This window comes from Melospiza melodia, chromosome 15, assembly GCF_035770615.1.
Source record: "Melospiza melodia melodia isolate bMelMel2 chromosome 15, bMelMel2.pri, whole genome shotgun sequence".
NCBI classification, from domain to species: Eukaryota; Metazoa; Chordata; class Aves; order Passeriformes; family Passerellidae; genus Melospiza; species Melospiza melodia.
The window spans coordinates 2385027-2405872 of NC_086208.1; the positions used below are offsets into that span (position 1 = coordinate 2385027).

Genomic DNA, 20846 nt, shown 5'->3' on the forward strand with positions numbered 1-20846 from the left:
CCAGTCCAAATCCCAGCTCAATCCCATTCCCAACCCCAGCACAATCCCAGCCCCAATCCCAGCATAATCCCAGTCACAGTCCTAGCTCAATTCCAGTCCAAATCCCAGCTCAATCCCATTCCCAATCCCAGCACAATGCCATTCCCAATCCCAGCATAATCCCAGCTCAATCCCATTCCCAATCCCAGATCAATCCAGTTCCCAATCCCAGCATAATCCCAGCTCAATCCCATTCCCAATCCCAGATCAATCCAGTTCCCAATCCCAGCATAATCCCAGCTCAATCCCATTCCCAATCCCAGCATAATCCCATTCCCAGTCCCAGTCCCAGTCCCAGCCCGGCTTCTCCCGCCCGCGGCTCTTTCCCCCCGCTGCAGTTCCGGGCTCGGCCGCCAGGGGCGCTGCTGGCTGCGGGCCGGGCAGGGCTGCGGTGACTCCCCCGCGCCTGCAGGGGGCGCTGTGGCGCGGCCGCCGCTCCCTCACGCGGGGATGGCGGCCGGGCCCGACTGACGTTCAGGGCTGCAGCCGGAACCTCAGAGCCGTGGCTGTCATGGCTGGGACAGGCAGATCCCAGAGTAGTGAATGCATGTATCAGAAACTCCACAGCTGTAGCAGGATCCATGGGGTGTCCTGGCAGGCGGGGCTGGGCAGTGGCAGCCAGGCTCCTGAACATGGCCGTGAGAGGCTCCCTTGGAGCAGGGAGGGGGCTCACAGTCCTTGTTTTTCCTCTTAGGCATCCCACTAGATGTTAAGGGTCCTTTCCAGTTTGATCAGATGTTAGTTAATAAGATCCCAGTCCTACAGCTTCTCTTACGAGCAAAGGCTCACCCACAGTAAGGAAGCGGCAGTACAGGGCTCCAGCAGTGGCAGTCAATTCTCCCCACAGTAAACAACAGCTCAAACATTCTCCCCTGATGCTGACAGTGAGAGCGGAGCTGCACCCAGCCCCTTCCCTCAGCCTAAAATCTGACAGCGAGAGGGAAACTGCACCCAGCCCCTTCCCTCAGCCTAAAATCTGACAGTGAGAGGGGAGCTGCACCCAGCCCCTTCCCTCAGCCTAAAATCTGACAGTGAGAGGGGAGCTGCACCCAGCCCCTTCCCTCAGCCTAAAATCTGACAGTGAGAGGGGAGCTGCACCCAGCCCCTTCCCTCAGCCTAAAATCTGACAGCGAGAGGGAAACTGCACCCAGCCCCTTCCCTCAGCCTAAAATCTGACAGCGAGAGGGGAGCTGCACCCAGCCCCTTCCCTCAGCCTAAAATCTGAGAGGGAGAGGGAAACTGCACCCAGCCCTTTCCCTCAGCCTAAAATCTGACAGCGAGAGGGGAGCTGCACCCAGCCCCTTCACTCAGTCTAAAATCTCATGGTAACTCTGCCCTTCCCCAGAGAAACCCCTCAAGTAGCCAGCTGCACACTTTCCCCTCCTCCTCCTCCTCCCAGTCACATCTTTTGTTCTCTTAAGTATCTTAGCAACAGATGGGACATTTCCTGAGAGAAAGAAACAAAAGGAAAAACCCTCACCCCCAACAGTGACCCACCTGAGCTTCACGTGCAAGTGCAGAGTGATTCTTCTAAGAAAATAAATGAAGTTCTAATAATTTAAATTACCTGATGTTCTTCTGTTGAGGGCAAAGAGGAAACTTGTTAGCAGAAGCATCTTATCTACTTTTCTGCAGAAACCCAAAAAGCCCCCAACCCTCTCTTCAGTAAAGCAGGTGTGGATGTTTCCTTCTGCACTGCACAGGTGAATCAGCGTGTGGAACTGCCTTTGGGTGAAATTAAATGTTTGGCCTCAGTTTATGTTGCAAATTTTAGTTTAAAAAGATGTGTTTGAGGGAGGTTGAGCTTTGTGAATCCCATCCTGCTGCCGAGCCAAGTGCTCTGCTGTGTGTGGCCTGACAGACATAGTTAAATACTGTCAGTGTAATTGTGGCTGTGCTGAAATCCATGGAAGTGAAGCTGTTCTAAAGAAATAATTTCCAGAATAGATCTTTCCCTCCATTCAGCAGCTAAAGGAGATGAAATCCACTCCCACAGTGGGTCACTGCAGCCACCACGGAAGTAAATGATGAGGTGCACGTGGTAAAGGGGAATTTTAGCCCAGCTAAAAGTGTCAATGCCTTGCTTTCTGCAGAGAAACTAACTCACTAACCAATACACCTTTATTTCTTCTCCTCGTTCACCTTTTGCCCTCCCTTCTGTTTCTTTCATGCTCCTGAACTCCTGAGCAGGCGTCATCGGATCGCCGAGGGGAGTGGGAGATCCAGCCCAGCCGGCAGACAAATACCTCGTACTTGACATCTCATTTGGCTGCAGATCGACATGGAGGATCTGTGCAGGTACCTCTTCCTTCTGTTGTGTTAAACCCCCTGAATTCTCCTCAAATTGCAGCAATGCTGTGGTCAGGAGAGCAGTTTCACTGGTGCTGTCCCATACATCATGCTCAAGCCATGGTTTGGGAGGGACCCAGGCTGTGATGGCCAACACCATGGCTTTTACTGTTTCAACAAAAATTTTTAAGCTTTTTTTAAGTTTTGAGCCCAAATTTGTTAAACTGAAAACAAAAAGGAGTGGCATTAGTAGATCTGGTCTATAAAGTACCCTCTATTCTATCTTTGAGATGCTCAAGGCAGCTGAAGTAGGATTTGTTGTACATAGTCCCCATTAATATTGGGAAGAGTTGAGCTGTTCCACAGCAGATCACCACCAGTTTGAGGGCACAGTGGGTACAAGGTGGATCTCCAGGGGGTTGCACTGCCAGGAGATGAGCAGAGGATGTGCAACAGACAGTGTTAGAGCTGGCACTACCAGTGTTTTTAAATTCCTGAAAAATTCCTATTTGTGAAGCCCTACGTGTCCTGGTTGTCACTGAGGCTTGCTGAGGGACTGTCTGGCACTAAAGCGTGAATGAGCTGGCTGGACAAGCTGGAGAGAAGGTGCAGGAGTCATCCAAGCAAAGAAGAACTCTGCTATTGCTGCCTCTTTGGCACAGCTTTCCTGTGAGAGCTGGCTCTGCTGTCAGACACAACACCCTGAACAATGGCTCTGGTGAAATGGGAATTAGTGCTTGGAGCAGGACAGAGCTGAGCCAAGGAGACAGGTAGTGCAAGGTGTCCCTAAGGAAAATGCAGATTAGGTTGACATTTTTAGTCATTCTTGATACTAACTTGGGTTTAATGTGGTTTTGGCTTGATTAGCCTTGGTTCTCTTTTAATTTAAAAATATTTTAGTGAGTAACAGAAAAACAAAAATAAGGAGGACCTGATGAATGTGTAGCTCTGCTCCCAGATGTGAGCAGAGAGTAACCTGGAGAAGAGTCCAAGGTCAGGTTGGGTGGAGTTTGGAGCAACCTGTTCTAGTGGAAGGTGTCCCTGCCCATGTCAAGGGGTTGGATTGGATGAACTGTAAAGGTTCTTTCTGACACAAACCAATCTGTGATTGTACAACTTCAGCACTCAGTACAGAGTAATGTTCTTATTTACCTTTTTTTATGTGAGTGTTCCGTTCCACGATAAAATGAGCCTACAAGAAAGACTACAAATCCTACAAGTGATCCCCTGCTCCCTCCTAGCAACCCAAAGTAAATGGCTCTCCTTGTGTTGTAGTTAGCTGCTTTTATGTGTTAATCTTCTTCCCACAGCCTGAATTCCCCAAGCATCCTTCATGGGCAAGTGGGAGAGGTCACTCACAGTCTGGTCATGGAGGCTTTCTCTGCCCTGACTGGCTGTGAGAAACCTCCCCAGGGACGGGGCTGCTAGCACAGCATGTACAGCTCTTACAGGAGTCTTTCATCTCATGTATAACATATGTTGAGCCATGATAAAAATCAGATTGGTCCCTCTCAGTGAGGGGAATGTTCTGACAGCAGCACTGAAGCAGCCCTAGAATCAAATGGGAAGAGTTGCCAACCTGAGCAGTTTACGAGCTCCTTGTGCCACTGTAAGCACTAAAATTCTGCTTACCTGCAGTTGAGAACAGGAAATGTGCTGTGTGTGGCTGCTAAGCTGCAGAGGCTGGGATTGTTCCTCAGCAGATGCCCCAGCTCATGCTGGACTTTGGCAGGTCAGCAGCTTCCAGTCTCCATTCCCTTTAAGGCAGAATTTGCCACATGAAGATGAAGTGAAAAGCAAGGAGGAAAATCAAAGCCTTTTGTAACATGGAATTTAACAAGTAACTGAACAAAGTGTGGGAAGAGCCCTGCGAACAACACAGTTAAGTGCCAGTGCTCTGCAGAACTGCATGGGAAGCATGGGGGTCTGGAGAACCCAGGGCAGCCCAGGCATGATGAGTAAGGGAAGAGGTGAAGACCAAGGAGTTGTCACTTGAGGAGAGCTCTGAGCATCATGTGAGCCGAGTTCTAACCTGTCCTGGCAGAGCCCAAGGGGCCTGGTTGGCAGAAACAGCAGCTCCTGGTGTTCAAATTAGTGTGTATTCAGAATTAACATAATGTGCCGACTAGGGGACATTTGCTCCAAGGGCTTCCTTCCCTTCATCCCTGGTGGTCAGATCATCCAGAGCCACCAGGAGTTCTGAGTACCACCCCTATCCCCACCCCATGGGAAATGCCTCCTTTTACCTTGTAGAAAGGCTAAGAGGAGGTCCTGTCAGGCAACAGGACTGAGCTGCTCACCTGTAAAAATGCCAGGAGGAAACAATCAGCATGGTAGAGCTCATGTGAGTAGATAGGGCTGGCAGTCAGTGCTCACACCAGTGCCTGCACTCCCAGAGGGGCCTCTCAATGCCAAGTCATGGGCTGGCATAGGAGTGTGAGCAGGGGAGCCCACACATGGCCCCCTGCCTGCTGCTCTGCCTTGGCTGCTCCAGCCTGGAGCCTCCAAGGCACCCACAAAACTCAGCAGCCTCCTGAGAAGGTGAAAAGAGACAGGAGTACATGGTGATTTGTCAGCTTTCCCATGCCCTCAGCAGGGAGCCTCGTGAACAGGGTGTTCTTTGTGTTGCAGGTGGTGAGCTCAACCAACGGGGAGCTGAACGTGGACGACCCCACAGGAGCACACTCCAACGCACCCATCACAGCGCAGGCGGAGGTGGAGGTGGTGGAGGAAGCTAAGTACGTTTGCTTTACCACAGCCTTTCCACTGGTTGGTCATTATCCTTCTCCTGGGAAGCGAGTGGGGACATTTCTCTGTGGCAAAGTCCTCAGTGCTTGTGTCCCATGCCCTTTTCCTTGCCTATTGCTGCTTTTGTGCATGGTGCCTTCAGTGCTGCTGCTGCTGCTGCTTCTCTTTGACACTTGTCATGCCTGGAGAACATAATTCTTACTCAGAGCATGTATTGCCAGATAGACATTTCAGGAGCACAGATACCAAAATCCTGGGAGCTGATCTCAGGAATCCCAGTGAGCAGCCCCCATTGCAGAGGGAGAACACGCTGTGCTTTTGTGCTGAGAGTGTAGGAGTAGCTTGAGCATAGCTCAGCAAAGAGATCCTTGGTCTGAGAGTTGTCACTTCATTTCTGGCTGTGAGAGGTGTGTGACAGGTATCCAGAACAGGCTGGAAGTAACTCCTGCAGGGATGGGTTGTTCTCCCTGGGGGTTCTCTTGGTCCAGCCCTGAGAAGCTGAGTGAGAGGAACCAGAAGCAGCTTGTGGAGGGGAAAGTGCTCCCTCTAAGCTGACCTCTCCTGTAGGTGTGAGAACTGCTGTTGGAGCTGCTGCTTTGACCATTTTGGCTCCTGTCCTGTATCCAGCACCATCATGTCACCTTTTGCACGTTGTCACCACCTCTGAACTAAACCAGGACCTGTCACTGCAGGGTCACCACAGAGTTCTGGCATCCCCAAGCGAGGGGCCAGTAGGCCCAGGGCTGCCTTTGAGCTGGTCAGTGCTGACACATGGCCCAGCTGCCTGGTTATTATTTGACTGGGTTATCCTGGTGCCACTGTCCCCCATTGTCTGCCTCTACCTGTGCAGGCACTTCTGTATGAAGAGGAAAAGTGGCAGGTGTAAGGAAGGGTGCATGGATGGAAAAGGTCCCTAGGTGTGTGTCATCTGTGCTGGTTGTCCTGAAGGTCTTGTGCTCTCTGTTCCCCACTCCCTCAGGGATTCCCCAGTCCCTTGGGCAGCCATGTGTGTGGGATCTTGCTCACTGGTAGGTGGCCTTGCCTTGATCCCAGCAGCCACAGACACACCTTCTCCTCCCAGCCCAGGAAGCCTCACATTTGCTGCAGGCTCCTCATCAAGCTGGGAGGGTGGGGGAGATCTTGAGGAGCAACTTCCAGAGTGGGCAACATTCCTGTTAGATGTGGGTTGTGTGGCCAGCAGAGACCACCAGCTTGGCATCACGGGCTCTGAAGGGGGTCCCCCCAGGCATGTGTCTCCTAGGATGGGGCAGATTGTCATCCTCATCAGTTCTGATCCAACAACCCAGTGCAAGGAAGAACCAGGAACATCTCCAGCCCATGTTTGTGCAGTGAGGCCAGGTCCAGCCCCACTCTTGTGTACTAGGGAGACATCAAGCCAGGTGGGAAGGAGCTGTGCCACCCAGGCCCTATCCCACTGCACATGGAGCTGTCCTGTCTCTCTCCAGCCCTTGTTTGTGTGCTCCCAGATCGGTTTTGGAGGTGCTGGGAAGCAGAGCATATGTTGCTTTGCACTGACAGGTTTGTAATTCCCAGGCATAGGTCACTTCATTCTGTTTGCCACAGGGAGAGTTTGTCTTCCCTTACATCTGATCACTCAAGGACAAAGGACTTTGGGATTCTGCTCTGCAGGAAAGGGTGCCAGAGAGAGCTGGCAGGAGCTGGAGCTGGGCTCTGTGTTTTGAGATGCTGTGCAGTAGTGGGCTGGGCTTTCCCTGGCACTCCACAGGCAGAGCTGTGCCAGCGCTCCTGCTTGGAGCGTGCTGGAGAGAAGCTCCTGATCCTGGCAGTGGGTGTCGCTGGAGGGCAGGCCCAGGTGCAGATCCATCATCAGGCCCTTCTGCTGCTGCTGGAGCTGCAGGGGACAAGAGCTGATGGTGGCCTGGAGTTCCTTCAGCTGAGGACCTGAGGGCAGAGTGGTGTGAGTGCCGGGGCGGGCGGCGGGCAGGCCTGCTGTGTGTCTGCCGCTCTGCACTGCATGTTTGCATGGCTGCAGTGACTCGCTTCCATCCCACCTCTGTGAACTAATCGCTCTTTCTTCCTTTCTGTGTTTTTTCTCTATACTCTCTGTAGCTGCCTGAAAATGCTCAACTTGTGGTGAGTCCCTCTCTCCAGTCCACATGCAAGGGGGAGCGGACCAGACTAGACTGGGGTTGGCAAAACCAAACCCACCAAACGCTAAAAAGGCACAAAGTCAAAGCCAACCCAGAGCCGTTTTGATTTTAGGACCATTTGCAATATTGGGGAGGGCATGGGCTGTGTCTGACCGGCCACACTAGGCTGAGGGATTTGGCTGATCTCTGAATGGATGGATGCAAAATCAGATTTGAATCCTTTCCTATTTGGCTTTCCATCTCCCCCAAACGTTTACGTCTGTGAGCAGATGATGCCTGATGGAGTTGGGCAGAGTCAGGCCTAGGCTGGCTGAGCCTCTTGCAGGAATTCCTCACACAGACGGTTACAAAGGGAAAACCCTGCACTGAGTGTTGAGGAGAAGGGCCACTCACTTCCTTGGAAAGTCTTCTCTTGGAGAAGCACAGGCCAGAGAGGATGGAAGGACAAGGCCAGGGAGTCCTCATTAGTCACAGAGCCCCTACTGAGAGAGGACAGGTAGCTCCTTTCCAGCCAGCTAAGGTGCAGGTGAATGGGCTTCTCCAAGAAAGAAGGGGTGGGAAGGTTGGGATCAGCACTGGTCCAAGCTCAGCTTGGGGTTTTATCAGACCTTTGAAGCTATAGTGTTCCAGTCTCAGGTTGTCCCAGGAGGTGCCCCTTGGGGAAGCCACGTACCCAGTAAGGGAAGGGCCATGCAGACACTCAGATGAGTTTGTAGGTTCCAGGGTGGGCTGACGGGTGGAAATTGCCACAGAGTGAGGGGGCCAGGGCTGTGTGTGGCGAGGAATGTCCTTGTTGGATGGGAGACTGACTCTGCCCTGCTCTCCATAGGCATTGCCTCCAATACCTCTGGCATCTCTGGCTTCTCTGTATGTCGTAGTCTGGGGCTGTTCTCTTGGGCATCATCTGCATGCAGAGAGATCACGTTCTGTAATTGTCAGCCTGCCTTATCCTTTTATTTTGGTGTTTTGCCTCTGCCTGTCTGAACTGCCAGGACTTCCTTTCCTGAACCCTTCCCTGGACCTCTTGAGTAAGAGCCTAAAAAGACAGTCACAAGAAAACCAGCCAGAAGTCAGTCAGCTCCCTTTGTTCGGTGCCTAAGGAGTCGAGTGCTGCTCAGCCCCTTCTTCCCTTACCCGCTGCATGCCAAACCATCACTCATGCATCCTCCATCCTCTCCCTGTGACGTCCCCCTGACTCTCCATCGCACAAGCCATGGAGGAAGGTGGCTGCTGTGGGACAAATACTGCAACAGGCTAAAGCAGGAGATGGTGCCAGATGGCCCGGGACAGCAAAATGCCAGAGCAGTCCTGGGGTGAGGGTTCCAGCCTGGGGTGGGGGTGCTGAGGTGGCAGACAAACACCTCAGGGTGGGTGGGCAGCCATGGAGGCATCACTTGCCCTGCAAGGACAAGGGCTTCGCATTTCTCCTCGTCCCACCACTGAACTGGGCCTTTCAGGAGCCTAGAGACAAATCATGGACATCAGTCCATGCACTGGGAGGAGTCCCTCCTCTTGAGGGGCTGTGGGAGCTCTCCATGTCACAGGGAGAGCTGTTTGTTCTCCCAGGCAGTGGATCTGTGCTGGCAGGCTCAGCTCATGGCAGGTTGTGCTCACACATCACTTTTGCACCCCAGAGTGAAGCTTGTGCACCCAGGGACAAGTGTTTGGGTGAGAGTTCCTCCAGCTCTGAGAGGACAGGGGTGTAAAGCTGACACTCCACAAAGGACCCAATGAAAAATAGTCTGGAGAAGATGTTAGAGTGGTTTGGAATGTTTTTAGCCTACAACAGATGGTTGTAGGAAAAAACAGTCTTTGCGTCCTCATGTTTGCCTGCCAGAGCTCAGGGAGCATTTGAACGACACACTCAGGCACATGTTGGATTCTTGGGGCTGTCCAGCCAGGAGTTGGACTCAATGATCCTTGTGGGTCTCTTCCAACTCAGGATCTTCTAAGACTCTGTGGTCTACTCTGGTTGTTTATCCAAGCATCCCTTCCAGCAGCCTGAAAGAGCAGTCTTCCAGCAACACCCAGGCTTCTCCAGGGACAGCTGTCCCAGCAGATGGAGAAAGACACGTAGCTTGGGAGGACTCTGACAGATGTGCAGAGCATTCCTGACAGTGGGCCCAGGGCAGGAAGGTAGATACATGTTCAGCACCAAGGAATTCTGCAGGAAGCCAGGAGGAGTTCAGGCTCTGGAGGACTGCTCCCAGTGCATCCCACAGGGAACCCACCGCTCCTCACGGTTCAGCTGCGCTGGGCGTTCCCTCCCCACCTCAGCCTCCACTCTCCATCCTTCTTGCTTCCCCTAACCCTGTGCACCACCCTCACAGCGGATGGGGGAAGAAGCAGGGGTTCTGCATCCCAGCACTGAGTGATTGATCCAAGGTGGAAGCTCTGGTTATTGTGAAAGGTTCAGTAAAGAAACCTGGTCCCTGAGCCAAGGTCTCTTTGGAACTTGTTTTGTTAGTGAGCAGTGGTGAAAACCGTGTGTTTGTGGCTGGGAAAAGCAGCCAGAGCTCACCTCCCCAGCCCAGTTCCTCTGGGGTGGGACAGAGGGAGTGGAGCACCTGGGTCCCTGTTTTACTGCTTTCCCAGATGGCTCCTTGCCTTCCAGTGGAGCCTGGGAGGGAGAAGCCCAGCTGGGAGGGAGAAGCCTGGCTGGCACTCTGGGGCCTGGCAGTGAGACACCCCTGCTGTCCCAGTGCAGGCTGGAGGTGTCACCCATCCCAGCAGCGTGGTGGGGCCCAGGCCGGGCAGGCAGAGATGCTGTTGCATGAGGACAGGTGGGGGGACGGCAGGGACATCATGGGGACATTGTGGGGACATCACAGGCTGCCAGGCGTGGGGCTGACTCTCCCTGCTTGTCCTTTGTGCCCCAGGTGCTGCTGCTTCTTTAAGAGGAAACGGAAGAAGACGGCTCAGCGTCACAAGTGACCGGTGCCTCCTGGGCCTTGCAGGAACCACCACGCCTGCAGCTCCTGCCCTGTCTTACTGGAAGGGGCTTCTCTTTAGGAGGGAGGAGGAGGAGGCATAGGAGGAAGAGAGAAAAGTGAAAATAGAAAAAAAAGAAAAAAAAAAAACAAACCCAAGTGACATTTTAAACCAAAAAGAGAAGAAAACGTTCCAAAACAAACCACTCTGGGGTGGATCTGCTGAATGGTCTCCCTCATTCACTCCAAGCCTGAAGCTCCTTTTGGGACCAGGACTGTGGCTGGCTCAGGTCTTGGTCGCCCTGGGAGGGGGGCTGGCTGGCTGACCCTCCTTCCCATTGTTTACGGTGAAGGCATCGTTGACGCAAACCTGAGGACTGTGCTTAGTTCCTGCTCACTTTCCTCCCCTCCCTCCCCTGCACTCTGCTCCTCTGTCCTCCTCCCTCCTTAATTAAGTGAAGAAATTCCATAGGCTCGATTGGCTGTGGAGAGGGCAGGAGGATGCGGGGCAGGCAGGAGAGTTGCTAGGAGAAGGGCCTGACTGCTGCAGCAGGAAGAGACGGGTTCTCTCTGTGGCTCCTTGGGAACAGTTACACTGTAATGTGCAAGCTGTGAGAAATTTGCAATCTACTGTTCCAGTTAGGGTTTTTTTTTCCGGCTCCCTTGACACCTCCCTCCTGTGACAGTAACAGAGCAGTGTGGATTGTTTTAAAGAAGCTGACGTCGTTGCACTTTTTATTATTTTTAGCATTTACAGATGCACATTGTATCTGTGGATCTCTGCGTGGCCACGCCAGCGCAGGCAGACATCCAGCGGGGAGGATGGTGGGGTGCACGGAAATGCCCTTGGTGGAGTGGGGATGTCCACAACCCTCGTGCCAGTCTGGGGCTCCTGACGCCCACCTTGGGCCGCGCGCTGAGGAAAGCATACTTGAATTTCCAATCACCCTTCCTAGCTGCCAGTGAATGTCCTTGCCATGGTTTCCTACGCCGTGCCTGACCCAGCTGGCCAGAGAGGCGAGGCTGATGCCCGGCATGGGCTGGAGGGAGCGGCATGGCTTTTGCCAGGCCAGAGAAATTTGTGCTGGTCTGAGAGGTAGATCAGGATTGAGGTTCCTGGGAAACAGCCATTTCCTGAAATGTGGGCGTTTCTCGGTGTGGGTAGCCAGGCAGCCTTCCCAAATCCCTCCTTGGGCTGGTTGGGAACCTTCTGCAAGAACATATTAGTGGGAGGAAAGCATCCCCAGCAGGGGAGAGGATACTTCATGCCTTAACACTGATCCCATCTGCCGGTGGTCAGATAGGTTTGACTGGAATCGCCTTCACATCCTCTCTGTGAGCACGGGGCACCATCCCAGCCCTGCAGCAGCCACGCTTCTCCTGCACCACTTTGAGCCAAACCAATAGCAAGGAAAGGGCTTGGGGTGCTTTGCACACCCAGAAAAATACTGAAATCATGCATCCAACTGCAGTGTTTCCCAAACTGGAGAGGAGGCTGTCCAGGGGTTACTGGAGAGGTGGCAGGGCTGTGGGAGAACTCAAGCAGCTTTGGGGAGGTTATAAGTAATTGGACTTTGTCTTTCCATGTGTGACACCAGATCAGGCTGGAATAGTTCAGTTGTCATAAACTTGGGCCTGGCTTACCCAAAACTCATGGAGAGCATGAAGGGAGGAAAGGGAGAGACTAGATCTCATTCTTGTTTATTGGATTTAATGCTAAGCTGTGTAGCTTGGAGTTCACAGAGCAGCATTGCCAGGAGGTTCAGTTTCCCTGGCTGGGTAGGAGCAGGCTTAGAGGGCACGAGATCAGCCTGGGCAGCAAGCTCTGGGCTTGCTCCTGGTGCATTCCTGAGTCAGGCAGACACTGGTGTGGTGCCAGGGTGTTAAAGCCTCCCTCCTGGCCACGATGCCAGCAGGGCATCTCTCCTCCATTCTCGGCTGCGTTCTCTCCATGCCTTACCCCAGAGAGCGCGACGGAGGCGCAGAGCCCTCGGTTCACACGTGCACCTCCTTCCTTCCCCCTCAGCAAAGAGCTTTCCTCCAGCCAGGCCGTGGGCTGGGCTGGGCTGGGAGCGGGGCAGGAAGGGCACACTCCCCTCCCACAGGCAGGTGCCAGGTGTGCCGCAGGGAGGGCACGGCCACGGGCACATTCCACCTTTCTCCCTCCAACTCCTCGGCTGCCAGTGGTTCCCAGAAGCCGCGTCCGTGGCACAGGCATTCCTCTCTCCGCTGTAGGAAACCATGGTTTGGCATCTTGGGAGGGTGTCCAGGGGCAGGGGCGCTCCCCCTGCCCGCTGCCCACAGAGCTGGCCCTGAGACACTTCCGTTGCTGCCCTCCCAAGCCCCACTAAGTGCCTGTCACCAGAACTCGATTCCTTCTGCATCTCCTGCCGTGTTTGGTCATTCCTCGCTGCCTCCACTCAAGGAGCAGCTTGTAGTTGCAGCATATGTAAGTGTTTGCAGGGTGAGGGAGGGCGGGGGGGAAAGGGGCCATCTCAACAGGTTTTGTTCCTAAATGTTTTTGGTTTCTTTTTGTTTCGTTGTTTTTTGGGGGGTTTTTTGTTTTTTGTTTTTTGTTTTTTTAAGTGAATGTATTTGATCGTTTAGAAACTTTCCTGACCTTGTTTTTAAGTGGGTTGGTTTGAAAGCTGTTTCATGGTGACCCACTACAGCTTCTCTCCAGAGATAACGGTGTTCTTTTAATCCTACAATGATGTGTTTGTAGGGGAGGACTGTCCCCCCACGGCATGCTGGTAATGCTCACTTGTACCAAGCCCTCTTGCACTATAATCGTACGTTGGACTCTTCAAAAAAAAAAAAAAAAACAGGGCAAAGATGTGGGGTGGCTTTTTAACAAAAAAAAATTAAAAAATAAAAAAAATTTAAAAAAAAAGAAAGAAAAGAAAGCAGGTTACCAGCAAGTCCTGTGCTTGAGGGAACCGCTGTCCCCGGGGAGCTGGGAGGTGACAAGGTGAGCAGCCAGACTGAGCCAGCCATGCTGTGGAAGGATGTAGGGCATTATCCTGGGCAATCCCTCCTCGCCGTGCCGGGAGCAGTTGGCAGCCAGGAGGCCCCAGGCAGGGGAGGGCTCCTGGGGCTCCTGGTGCAGGTGCCTCTGACGCCGCTCTCGGCCCTCCAACGTTGCGATGCAGTCTTCTGAGGTATCAAGTGAGATGATTTTTTTTTTTTTTCAATAAAACATTGCACTGCTGCATTGTTCTCCATGAATAGAAGTATTTATTACCTCAGCCTGACCACGGCACTTGTGTTTTGTCTTCCTTTGGCTCTGCTGGGCGCTTGTGTCACCCTCTGTTCCCTTTGGAGGGGACTATGCATGGGTGGGACCTTGTGGGACCTTCTCAACTCTTCATGCTTTACAGCCGTGGGTGGTTCAGCCCTATGGAGCTGGGCCAGGGCATGGTGGTGCTGATGTCCCTTCTCCCTGGGCACACACATTCCCACTTCAGCCGTCCTGGAATGCAGGATGCCTTGTCCCTGAGGCAGAAGGGACCACAGGGAGAAGGGTACTGGGACCTGCCCCTTTGGCAAGGCTGTGGGATAAAAACTGAAGGAAGGAGTGAGAGAAGCCCTAATTCCTCTTAAATACCTGGAGAGGCCGAGATGGAAGCCCACAGGATTTTCTGTGGTGTTGCAGATGCCTATGTTCAGCTTAGCACCATCACTGATCACTGAAGGTGTCACTGCCCATGGCACGGGTTAGACTTGTAAAGGTCCCTTCGAACCCAAACCAGTCTGTGATTGCAAATCCTGCAGGCAGTTAGACATGTGGGAATTAAGTTTGCATCAGGTCTGGGGCACTGTCAGTCCCCACAAAGATAAACCTCAAAGGTAGAAATGGGGCCCTGGATGGGGCTGGGATTGAGGGGCCGGATTGGGAGGGTGGGGTGAGGCCTGAGGGAGGGAGGTTCCAAGGGTCAGGGAGGGAATCTTGGAGGCTCATCTCAGAGCGCACATGTCCCCAGACAAATTTTTGGGAGCAAGAAATGAAAGATCATGCTAAAAATAATGCATCTAAGGCTGGGAATTAGGGGAAAAAATGTCACACGGGAGATCAGAGCGTGGAGCAGGTTCCAAGGGTGGGAACACTTTGGTTCAGGTGTCTGAGCGGGTACAGCGCCAGCTGCTCTCAGAGGCGCTTTGGCTCTGGGGTGGCATCTGCAACGCGCCCGCTCAGCCATTGACCGCAGCCATTCACCTCGCCGGGGGCCGCGGCTGCTGCTACCGGGGACACACCGGGCCCGAGGACAGAGCGGGGACAAAGCAGGGACACGCCGGGCCCCGAGGACAGAGCGGGGACAAAGCAGGGACAGCACCCCCGGCCTTCCTCAGCCCCGCCCTCCGCCCGTGCCCATTGGCCACCGCAATCCTCGGTCCCGCCCCCCTCCCGCCTCCTCCCCCTCAATGACCAATCATCGCGGCGTTCCGCTCATGATTGACAGCGCCGCGGCCGCCCAGCGAGGGGCAACGTGGCATACGCCCGCGCTCCGCCCGGCCGGAAGGGGCTACTTTCCCCCCCTCTGGGACCCTGTTGGTCGCGCCCAGGCGGGCGGAGCGGGCGGGCGAGCGGCGCGGGCGGTACCAAGAGGCGGTGCGGGCGGGGGTGCGCGGCGGGCGTGGCCGGATGCCGGCGGCGCGGCGGGCGCTGTGGCCGGGCTGCGAGCGGCGCAGGATGAAGGTGCTGGTGGCGGCGGCGGCGCTGGGCGCGGCCCTCCTGCTCCTGCTGCCCGCGGCCTCCCGCGCCGACGAGCGCAAGAAGGGACCCAAGGTCACCGCCAAGGTCAGGGGGGAACCGAGGCGGGGCCGGCGGGGGGGATCGGGGGAGACTCCGGGGAGTGGGAGCCCGGATGGGGCGGGGGAGACCTGGAGAGGGAGAGCTTGGGATGAGGGGCCCTGGATGGGGCTGGGATCGAGGGGCCGGATGGGGAGGATGGGGAGAGGCCTGAGGGAGGGAGGGAGGGCCCAGTGCGGGGTGATTGGGGACAGCTGAAAGGGGGAGGTGGCCTGGGGAGAGCTCAGCCCAGCTCTGGGGAAGCTGAGGGGGGACACTGGGCTGAAGGCTCCAGCTGGGGTGCGTGTGAGGCTGCTGGGGGGATGCAGCCAGGGCTGTGGGCACCAACCAACCTCCCCTAGGGAGGCTTTGGGCCTGGTTGGAGTTAAAAGTTGGACTTTCGGGGGTGAGTCTGGCTCCCCTGACTCCCCCTAACCTTCCTCCGCCCCCCTTCAAGGTGTTTTTCGACCTGCGGATCGGTGAGGAGGATGTGGGCCGTGTCGTCATCGGGCTCTTCGGCAAGACAGTGCCCAAAACTGTGGAGAACTTCATGGCCTTGGCCACCGGAGAGGTGAGGGGACCACGGCACCCTGGGCCTCCCCTGCCCCTGCTTGGTGCCCTGGGGCAGCGCTGGGGCCACGGAGCTCTGGTGTAGGTCTGGCCCTTTGCCTCACTCCCTGTTCTCCCTCCACACCCCCAGAAAGGATTTGGCTTCAAGGGCAGCAAGTTCCACCGTGTGATCAAGGACTTCATGATCCAGGGAGGAGACTTCACCCGTGGTGACGGCACTGGAGGTAACCTGGTGGATCCAAGCCATTGTCTTGGAGTGACACAGCAGCTGCAATTCCAACCACTGCAGGGCTGTCCCTGGCACCAGAGTAGAGCTGGAGCTGGGTGGAATCAAGGGGGCATGGAGCTCACAAAGACATGGCCTCAGAATTGAGTGCTGGGAGCCTCCTGCTCCTCTCCCTTGGCACAACACCCCTGCCCAGCTCCCTGCAGCAGCCCATGGCTCATTCATCCCTGTGGCATCAGTGCTTGTCCCTGCTCTGGAATTGCTCATTCCCCCACCCGCCTCATGTTGGAGCTACCACCACCACCACCCCTACCTGCCATATTCCATGAGACCTCTGTGGCCTTTTCGTCCCCCCTTTAGGTAAAAGCATCTACGGGGACCGTTTCCCTGACGAGAACTTCAAGCTGAAGCATTACGGGCCGGGCTGGGTGAGCATGGCCAACGCTGGCAAGGACACCAACGGCTCCCAGTTCTTCATCACCACCGTGAAGACGCCGTGGCTGGACGGGAAGCACGTGGTGTTCGGCAAAGTGCTGGAGGGAATGGTGAGCCAGGGACAGGGAGAGGGGTTGGCGCTCTGGGAAGGGCTTGGCTGAGCTGGGTGTGCTCAGTGTCCCACTGTGCCCCACCAGGACGTGGTGAGGAAGGTGGAGAGCACAAAGACAGACAGCCGGGACAAGCCCCTCAAGGACGTCACCATCGTCGACTGTGGCACCATCGAGGTGGAGAAGCCCTTTGCCATCGCCAAGGAGTGACGGGACCAGGGACCAGCCCTGCCAGGCTGTGAGGGGCTGTGGGATGGGGCTGCTGTGCTTCCCCTGCCCTGGGTCCCGCTGTGCCCCAGTGCCAGCCCCTCTCCCTGCTGCCTCCAGCCAGTGGGACAGGGCACAGGCTGCTCTTCCATCACTTTTGTAAGAAGCACATGCACCAATAAATGTGACCAATGTGTTTTTTAAAGAGCTGCTTCTCTCCTGCCTTCAGAGGGGTGCAGATCACTCTGCATCCCTCAGCCAGATGCACCCCTCAACCTTCCAGCCCCCCTTCCAGCCTTCCTTTTTTATCATCTCATCCAGCTGGGAGCAGTGCCACAGTTGGCCCTGGGTTTGCTTTGGAGAATTCCACAGCACAGCACTTTGCCAGTCAGTCAAATCCAGGAGATTTATTGCACCAAAGCCTGGATGCAGAGAGGTTTTCCAGCACCATTCAGCATCCAAAGGCTCTTACTGCCCACAGCAGCAGGGGGGAAGGCAGAGCTCCTGCTCTGCCAACAAAGGCACTTTGCATGGTGGTGGGAGAGCATTCCCAACATCCCTTTGGCTTCTCCCAGCAGGGAGGAGTGAGTTTCACCACAGGGATCCTTTCTCTCCCCACTGCATCCCCAGGTGCTGGGTGGAACTCATCATTCCAGAGGCTGGGGGTGCTGCCAGGCCGGGACACGGCTCAGGGGGAGGTAGAGGCCCTGCAGGACCCCGCTGAGGACGGTGTTGGGGAGCAGCTCTGTGAGGAAATGGGGGTGCTGTAACAGCTGGGTCCCTCCTGGGCCCCACTGAAGGAGAAGCACCTTTGTAGGAGCCTCTTGGAGGTTTTGGAGCCCTGCTCCTTACCGGGGCTGTGTGGCCGCACGTAGGGATCCGAGCAGAAGCCGACAGTGGGGCGCTGGGGGGGCAGGAGTCTGGTGCTGCTGTGGGAGAGGGGACACCAGTCCTCAGCCTGTCCCCAACCCCAGGTACTTGTTAGGGGCAGGGGGACAATCCCAGAGCCGTGTGGGATAACCCTGGTGCCAGCAGAACTCATTACTCACGGGGGGCTGCTGCCCTTGGGGCTCTGCTGGCACCGCCGCACCTTCAGGAAGTCCAGGATGTCCTGGGGCAGCTCCTTGTTGTGGTACAGCACACCCTGCAATGCCCCAGGGGGGGTCAGCACCCCATAAACCCCTCCCAAACCCACCACCGTGTGTTCCTCACCCCTAAACCCAGCCTGACCCTGCCATAGACCCTCACCTGCAGGTAAACCTCCAGGGCCTGCCGGCGCTGCTCCAGCGCTTTGGGCATCCAGTTGGGCACGTGGCGCGGGGGGAAGTCGGGCACCTTGCAGGTCTTCTTGATCTGGGGAAGGTGTGGGGGGATCAGGGCAGGCCAGAGAGGGTGAGGCCAGGCCTCCCTCACCCCCTCCTGCAGAGCTGGGGGCTCTCACCCGCTTGTGCAGCGCCTGGAACTCGCTGTAGCGCTTGGTCACCGTGTGCCGCCGGCCATTGCACAGCACCTCCACCCGGAACACCTGCAGGGGACAGACAGACAGACAGACAGCGTGCTCCTCGTCAGCCCCAGCCTCACCGGGCTCACTGTTCTGTCTTCATCCTCACCATCCCTCATCATCCTCACCCTTCTCATCAGCCCCAGCCTCACTGTGCTCACTGTCTTCATCATCCTCACCACCTCTCATCATCCTCAGCAGCTCCAGCCTCATCATCTTCAGCATTCTCAGCATCCTCACCATCCTGATCAGCCCCAGCCTCACCATGCTTGTTGTTCTCACCATCTTCATCACCCTCACCATCCCTCATCATGCTCATCAGCTGCAGCCTTATCATCTTCACCTTTCTCCTCATCCTCACCATCCCCAGCCTCAGCACCCTCACCACACTCATCAGCCCCCAGAGGAGGTAGGGGCCTCCAACTCACACACCTGTGGAGAGCACGTGGGACACTCCACCCCCACTTCTCCAGGACAGGCAGAGACCCCCAATCTCCACGGCAGACCCCCAACACCCCCATGGCCAAGGGGGGCACCATGGGACCAGGCAGGACCCCCACAAGCAGATGGGACACAATTCCCCCCTTCCAAGGGGAACACAGAAAGGTGTGACATCCCAAACCCCACCAGACAGCGACCCTGGGGCCGGCAGGGACCCCCAACACCTTGGGGTGTGCAGGGACACCAGGAAGGGACACGTGGGGACATCAAACCAATGGGACAGAGGGAGACAACCCCTTTTCCCCAAGGCAGGTGAGGTCCCCTACCTAAGGATAGTCATGGATCTCCACCCTCCTGGGGAAGGCAGGAGAACCCTTCTTTCCCCCATGGCAAGGGGTCCCCCCAGCTCCAGTGGGGATCCCCCAGGCCAGGGACAGCCCCTGCTGTCAAGGGTGGGCCCCTGAGGACAGACAGACATCTCCATCCCACAGGGACCCCCCAGGCCAAGGTAGAAGGGCAGAGGACCCACCTCAGACAGGAACCCTGTGGGGGCTTCTGCCCAGCACCCCCTGGGCCAGGGACCCCCATCCCCTCCCCTTCAAGGGCTTTGTGTCCCCCTTCCCACAAAGGGATCCCTGAGGACAGCTGGGGACCTCTCCTCCTCAGGGCAATGATCCCATCTGCCCCTCTCTCCATGTGCCTCCTCACTCACTGCACAGTTGGGACCCCTGAGAGGAGGTAAGGGCTGCTGGGAACCCCCCAAGCACTTGGAGGATTTGGGGACACCCTGGTGGCACATTAAGAGCCCCACACCCTCCACACCCGGGCAAGCAGGCACCCAGAGACAGACAGGGACCCCAACATCCTGGCCAGGGGGCACCTGGTCAGAGGGGATCCCCAGGGTAAAGGAACAGCCCCTGGGGCAGCCCCTGGGCCAAGTGGGGCTCCCCAGTTACACCTGGGACCCTCAGTCCCTACTCACATAGAGATACCCTCGGGGGCAGGTGGGGAGCCCATGGGAGAGACAAGATCCCCAGAACAGGACCCCGGGGTGGGCAGAAAGAGCCTCCAACCCCTGGGGCAAGTGGGGACCCCTGGGGACAAGGCAGGACCCTGCACCTCGGGGTGACAGGGAAGCTGCGGGACAGACACACACACACACACTCCCGACTTCCAGGGCAGGAGGTGCCCCCGGCAGGGCCCAGGACAGGGGGGCACCACCCAGGGGCACCTGAGGACCTGCAACCCTTGAGGCTGGGACACTTCAGGGTGGCCTGAGGGAACGAGGGGACCTCCAGTGCCAGAGCCGGAGGGGCATCCCGGGGAAAGAAGGGAACCCCCAGCAATGGGGGCTACAGGGACCTCTCCCCTTTCAAAGGTGAAGGGTCTGTGCTCCCCTGGCTGGGACCCTGCAGGGACAGGCAGAGGCCTGCAGCCCCTCCCTCCCCAGGCCAAAACAACCTCACCTTGCCCACGTCCCCCATCCCCTCCTTCAAGGGCAAAGGGTCCCCATGGGCAGCGGCCCCTGTGGGGATCCCGCCCGAAGCCCCGGGTCAGGGATCTGCTGGGGCTGCCGGGGACTCTCCCCGGCCTGTTTGGGGTCCTCTAAGCCCACAGGGACACCCCGACCCCGGGCACGAACAGGACATGGGGGAGGTGGGACAGGAGAGCGCCCCAGCCCCTGGGTTAGGGTGGAAGCCCCGCTGGGCACGGAGAGAGCCCTGGGGAGAGGCAGAAACCTGCAAACCCCGCAGCCAGCGGGGACAGCAAAACGCTGGATCCCACAAGCCCGGAGCAGGGACAGCCCCGGGAGCAGAGACGGCCACCGCCTTTCAAAGGCAGGGGTTCTGTGTCTGCCACCGGCAGGGAGGCCCCAGGGACACGCAGGGACCTCCATTCCCAGGGCACGTGGAAGACTCCGGGGGCAGAGAGCGACAAATCCCCCGGGAGGGTGACACCCCGCCGGAACTCGGGGACCTCCAGTGCCAGGGAGCGAACCCCTAGAGCAGGGAGAAAGGGGAGAGGCAGGGAGGGACTCGCACTCCGAGAGGGCACCCTGGGGACAAGCGGCGACCGCCAGCTCCCGGGGCAGGAGGAGCCACCCTCACCCGCCCTCAGCCCCGAGTCCCGTCCCGTCCCTCACCGTGTGCGCCCGCTCGGGGCTGCGCGCTGCCGCCGCCGGGGGCTCCGCCGCGGGGATGGACACGGCGATCATGGCCGGGACACGGCGATCACGGCCCGGAGCGGGGCCGGGGCCGGGCAGGGACCGCCCCGAGCGCCCCCGGCGGGTCAGGGCCCCGGGCAGCCCGGGGGATGCGGCGGGCCCGGAGCGCACTCTGAGGGAGCCGGCTCCAGGGATAAGGGGAAAGGAAAGAGGGAAGTCAGCCCGAGCTGCCTTTTCGCTTTTTGAGCGGGTATCGGTTTTGATA

General features: G+C 56.8%; 3 protein-coding genes across 6 annotated transcripts in view; 2 read left to right on the forward strand and 1 right to left on the reverse strand.

Moving 5' to 3' along the window:
• Positions 1-13392, forward strand: part of CSNK1G1 (casein kinase 1 gamma 1) — a 99624-nt gene extending 86232 nt beyond the window's left edge. The window contains exons 12-15 of one of the 2 annotated variants that reach the window (XM_063169320.1): positions 2230-2337; positions 4960-5066; positions 7168-7191; positions 10088-13392. In XM_063169320.1, coding sequence (XP_063025390.1) covers positions 2230-2337; positions 4960-5066; positions 7168-7191; positions 10088-10142 — 294 coding nt within the window. In that variant the 3' untranslated portion in view covers positions 10143-13392. The remainder of the gene's footprint in view (positions 1-2229; positions 2338-4959; positions 5067-7167; positions 7192-10087) is intronic. The other variant, XM_063169321.1, reaches the window with a different exon arrangement.
• Positions 13393-14780: 1388 nt separating this feature from the next.
• On the forward strand, positions 14781-16680 carry PPIB (peptidylprolyl isomerase B). The gene is made up of 5 exons (XM_063169322.1): positions 14781-14936; positions 15385-15498; positions 15628-15721; positions 16084-16268; positions 16356-16680. Exons 1-5 carry the CDS (start codon positions 14781-14783, stop codon positions 16476-16478), a joined length of 672 nt encoding a protein of 223 aa, XP_063025392.1. The 3' UTR covers positions 16479-16680.
• Positions 16681-16863: 183 nt separating this feature from the next.
• SNX22 (sorting nexin 22) lies at positions 16864-20632 on the reverse strand. 3 transcript variants are annotated; one of them, XM_063169323.1, is made up of 6 exons: positions 20561-20632; positions 17917-18000; positions 17724-17828; positions 17566-17619; positions 17328-17404; positions 16864-17220 (listed from the first exon to the last, which is right to left on the reverse strand). In XM_063169323.1, exons 1-6 carry the CDS (start codon positions 20630-20632, stop codon positions 17067-17069), a joined length of 546 nt encoding a protein of 181 aa, XP_063025393.1. In that variant the 3' UTR covers positions 16864-17066. The 3 variants fall into 3 exon arrangements, with proteins under 3 accessions (XP_063025393.1, XP_063025395.1, XP_063025394.1); XM_063169325.1 differs by having other exon boundaries at positions 17328-17401; positions 17525-17619; XM_063169324.1 differs by having other exon boundaries at positions 17525-17619.
• Between the last annotated feature and the right edge of the window lie 214 nt (positions 20633-20846).